This window comes from Macadamia integrifolia, chromosome 10 (assembly GCF_013358625.1).
Source record: "Macadamia integrifolia cultivar HAES 741 chromosome 10, SCU_Mint_v3, whole genome shotgun sequence".
NCBI lineage: Eukaryota > Viridiplantae > Streptophyta > Magnoliopsida > Proteales > Proteaceae > Macadamia > Macadamia integrifolia.
In genome coordinates, this window is record NC_056566.1 from 22,801,192 (window position 1) to 22,806,561 (window position 5,370).

General features: G+C 37.4%; 1 protein-coding gene across 1 annotated transcript in view; it reads left to right on the top strand.

The window, feature by feature from the left end:
* Window positions 1-3,066, top strand: part of LOC122091029 — a gene marked incomplete in the record, with an annotated part of 4,784 nt that extends 1,718 nt beyond the window's left edge. Inside the window, 2 exon segments of the mRNA XM_042660838.1 lie at window positions 2,329-2,669; window positions 2,762-3,066. Coding sequence (XP_042516772.1) covers window positions 2,329-2,669; window positions 2,762-2,980 — 560 coding nt within the window.
* Window positions 3,067-5,370: the final 2,304 nt, after the last annotated feature.

Below are 5,370 nucleotides of genomic sequence, written 5' to 3' on the forward strand. Positions count from 1 at the left end.
ATTTGATTTTTAAACTATTTTTATTGGATTCAAATAGGGGGTATTTGCTTATTTATGAATAATATCTTAAGTAAATGAAATAACAAATATTAAAAACATTTACTTGAATGATATTTGGCATAAATAAGTGCCGAAACACAAGGCGACATGCAGTGCAACAAGGTGGCTGTTGCCTAGGCCCCAGGCAAACCGCCTGGACGCCAAGGCGTCGCCACTATGCAACGAAGCTTTGGTTTCTCACTATTCAAATGTCTTGAACCTGTTTGACAATTCCTTACCTTTAGAGGAACTTAAATTTTGTGTGGGTTATCTCCAGGTGAAGCTGATTGCAGCACATGGTGCTTCCACAGTGTCGTGCACTTTTAATTTCAATGATTCAGAAATCAATCATCTTCCTTGCTGAGATAAGGGAGAACCTTCAAAGATACAGCTCTTTGTGTGGTGCAATTACCTGGAGAAAATATTTACATTAAATCTCCTGATATGATAGGGAATGCTTGTCCCTAATGCATGTTATATGTGCACTAGAGCCATGAGGACCATGCTGCACCTATTCATGTTCTTTCATCATTCTTAGGAGGTCTGGCAATCTATTCTGGGTCAGGCATGGACCGGTTTCATGGCTGGGGTGGAGGAGCTTATTTCTAACTGAAGGGTACAGGCAGTTGATAGGGAAGGTAGGAGGCTTGGGTAATCATTTTGTCCTGTCTTTTGGTCTTTATGGTTGGGATTGAGATAGAAGAGCTTTTGAGGGCAGCAGCCTTCTCCTACAGGGTTGCAATGAAGGGAAAGGAGCTTACTCTTCTCTGGGCATTGATGTGTAAAGAACTTGAGGGTTGAGGATATGCCCATACTTGGATTGAGTAGTAGTTGGAAATGTGTAGTAGTAATAATGGTAAATGATATCTCTGGTTTAGCCATCCAGGGAGAAAAGGAGGGTTGGGGGGTGGGGGGTGGGGGACCATAAGCCTACCTTCGAAAATTCAACTGGGTGAGAAAGTCATAAGATTCCAGGTCCAGGATCTATCCAATTATATTCACTACTCTTTTCTGTTGGCCTTTTCTGTTAGTTATCCTTTATTTGAACAAATCATGCATAGATTCTCCAGTCTGCAGTCTATTGCCCAACCTTATGTTTCTTGTCCTTGTTAATAAATGAGAACTAGTTTGGTGGCATTTACCAGATAAATCACTTCCAGTATATGATAAGATTTTGGTGAAAGGAAATTGGGAGTGATACATTTTAACTTTCTGCCCTGACCAATAGATGAAGATTTGTGGCCTTGTTTCAAAGCTGCACTTTCTTGTTTATGCAGACAAAGTTAGTTAGCTAATGCCACTACATAAGTGCATTTTAGATGGAAGGTATTCAATAGATTACACATTGTATCTATATGGTTCGGTACTTGGAGCACTGTGATCTATGGTTACAGTGCTGGTATATTTCTTATATAAAATATTTAGCTCTCTCTAAGTTGGTAGGCCCATCCTTGAGGCACAGCACAATGCCTGTTAGGGTCATTCGAATCTTTATAGAACATATTTAAATGAATATATCTGTATCTTCAATCATTTCTGTATCCTATACTTTGCTCAAGTGACATAAACTGGAGTTGTTAGAAGGCTGATATCATGGTTGTCAAAGCGCTAGGTGACCCAAGGCATTTGAGGAGCGGCCAAAAACTAAGGCGACACCAACAAGGCGCCTAAGTGACTTAAGGTGCCCATCTGAAAAAGGAGCCTAGACGCCTAAGCGATGTTTTGACAACTATGGCTGATATATTTATTACTTAAATTACTAAGTTTTTGTATGATCCGCTAATGTTCAACCTCAACTATTTAATGACAGCATAAAAGGTCACGTCTAGTTGGTCTTGTGTCTAACCTGTAATTGCTAGAATTTAAGTGACACCCTGAGTTTAAGTACTCTGTCAAACTTCTTCAGTACTCAAATCCTCCTCCTCATAGAATTTTTTTCGCTTCTCTTTTTATCTTTCTTATTAATTGTGTGTGCAGTTTTGGTGGAACTCATGTTGGACAGTCTGAAAGTTCTATATGTTGGAAGCCTGTGTTGTTGGTCACATATCAGACATGCACAACATTGCCTTTGGGACAAAACCTTGAATCTGCTGCCTGCTAGCTAATCATGATTATCGTGTTTTAGTTAAAATTGCTAATTTCGAATTCCTTCTTTAGAGGAATCATTTGAAAGTTGGTGTGCTCTAGTTATAGACCATGCTATATGCATGTGCAGCTTTTGCAATTTTCGGTCAAGGTTTTGGTTTGAAACATAATTTTGTATTCATTTCTATGACCATATTTCTGCAGAAATTGTATCCTCATTTTTTTTGGAGGCCATATTCTATATTGGTGTGGCTGCATTCCTGCTAGTAGCTGATCATGTTCAGGGGCCATATCTTGAGTTCAGTGTAAAAAGGTGGGGTCTCATCACCGGGCTCAGAGGATACCTAACTACTGCCTTCTTCACCATGGGGTTCAAGGTCGTTGCACCACTATTAGCTGTCTATGTAACTTGGCCAATGCTAGGCCTACCAGCATTGGTTGCAGTGGCCCCTTTTTTGATCGGCTGTGCTGTTCAATTTGCATTTGAGGTGCAGCTAAGCAAACGCAATTCCTCTTGTTGGCCGTTGGTACCAATTATTTTTGAGGTGTATATCTTGGCTGTTTCTCATGCAACAATTCTTTACTCTCTCTGGTGTTCAACAACAGTGAATTTGACTACTTTGAATTGATTTTGCAGGTTTATAGACTGTATCAATTGACCAAATCTGCTCACTTTATTGAGAAAATACTCTACTCCATGAAGGACTTGGCTGTAACCCCAAAACTGATGGAGAGAAGTGGTGCCTTGGTTGCTTTGTTGATGACTTTCCAGGTTCTTGGTGTGGTTTGCCTCTGGTCATTAATGACATTTCTTCTAAGGCTCTTCCCATCTAGACCTGTTTCTGAGAATTATTGATCTTTGTAATAGTTATTGTATATTCTCTAACCATATTGGACACCGATCATTTTTGCTCTTTCGGAGTTCATTTATATTTTTTATGACATTACTAGTAAAACAGGTTTACAAATAAAACAGGTAGTGGGCGAGCCTGTGTCACAATGGTTAAGTTGTACTATTGCAACATATCAGAAACAGACTTTAATGCAGAGCATGGGGGTAAGGGTGCATATTTTTAAACCTCCCACACCATACAGTAGCAGAAGCCTTGTGCACTGAGCACATAGTCAGGATTCAAAATGGTTGTGATCTATCCAGTGAGTTCAGTATGCTAGGCGTTTCACCGACACAACTCAAAAAATAATTGTATATAAGCTATAATCTCCCTCCCTTTCTAAAATAATGGTTTGAGAAATCGGAATATTATGATCTCATATCAGTTTATGGGGGTGATTTTACATTGGTTTTCATGAGAATTGATGTGGATTGATATGGTCTTAGGTCCTTTTATCTTGTAAGCTAGTTTATGGGGTTGATTCTTTTAGGACATAGGCGTGACCCAGTGCTAGAATGAGAGCCCCTAGGAAAGAATTACCTGTCAGAAACCTTGGAGTATTCCGATTCCTGCTTGCAACAAGGGTAGAATGTCTACATTTATGATTTATCAATGAGGCTGATCCTGTATGAATGGATTGGTACAGATAAAGTGTAAAGAAATTTTTATTTTTTTAAATTACACGAGAGGTTCCTATTTTTCTCCGATACAGATTGATTTGAATCAAAATCAGATCGAATCGGTATTGGCCGATGCCGATCCCATGATCGATTCCGATATACATTGACGTGTTGCCGTGTTGGCATGGATGCGTTATCTCTTTACCCCAAAGAAAAGGTTATTTATTCGATCTGTCGGTCTGTCCTAAATTCCAATTCCTAAGTCCTAACCACGATTTGTAGTTTCCACGGAAAGCCCGAAATCCTATCCTATCTTTATTTGGTCTTGGACTTAATTAATTCTGACTAGTCACTACACTGAAGAAAATTTCTATTTCTAACTATTTCCTTTCTTCTTCTATAGGAGTGTGGATCACGTTCTTGTGTGAGAATCATTCTTGTAAAGGTTTATCCACACCGATAAAATTCATCAAAGAGTTAGGGCCCGTTTGATTTTATTTCTGCTGTTTCTGTGTCCAGAAACAATATAAACAGTTTTTTCCGTTTCTATGCTGAGAAACAATTTTTAGAATCACAAAAAGGTGTTTGATTTTTTTGTTTCCTGAAACGGTTTTCAATAGTACAGTAAGGTTTAAGATACAAATGAAGTCATGACGTTGCAGGCATATAACTCACTAATGAAGGCACGATGTTAGAATTATAGGCATGCTTAGTAAAGATGAGCTTCAAAAGGATGAAGGTAGTCCAGAACTATGAGATTCGCACAACTAAGTTGAAGTCGCCGCCTCTAGATAGCAAGAAGCTTAACAATGGGTTGGATGGCGTAGATCGAGTGAAGTATCAAGTTTTTCACAATTTTTGTCCCTCCCACTTATTTCTAAAAACAGAAATAGTAAGTCTAGCTTGTTTCTCCAATCCTGTTTCTAGACATAGAAATAGACATAAATTTCTATTTATGTTTCGAAAAACAAGTGAAACGAAACAGAAAACTCAAACGGTTTTTGGGGTGTTTTTCCGTTTCTGAGCAAAAAAATGAAAAAACTGTTTTTGAAAACAAAATCAAATGGGCCCTTAGTTGTTAGGTGAATTCTATCTATGTGGATCAGCCTCGTACAAAAATAATTCTCATACGAGGACCTGATCTACTCTCCTTCTATAATCAAAAAAATGCTTGTATATAAGATGTAATCTCCCTTTTCTCCGTGTATTGAACCCTTTAAAAATCTATGTCAACAAATTATTTTTTAAGCATCAAGGAAACAAATAAAATTTCATGATTATAAAATTTAATATTTATCAACTAGAAACTTTTATCTACTACATTGAAATCGATTGGATCTGATTCTCAATTAAAAAAACTCCTGATAACTAGGGTTTAGGCTAATCTAATCAATTTTGATCCATTCTAGGCAGTTCCTCTTCCTTAGGGGTTTAGGAATTATATCAGAATGGGACATAAATCGTATATTTTTTGTGAAATTTAAAATTTTTTATCCAAATTTGATACACCTAATACCATCGGTGGTGACCAATACCATGAACTATATCCATGATCTACCCCTTCCATTGATGAAAGCAATATTTTCAAACCTCCACCCCGAAAAAATAAAAATTAAATCCATATTTTATCCAAGGATGTGCAAAGTAAGCTATTGCCCTCCAATTAATTTCATATATTTTAATATAATATTTTATTTTTGGTGAATAAAAATTTGAGAAAAAAGAAATTATCA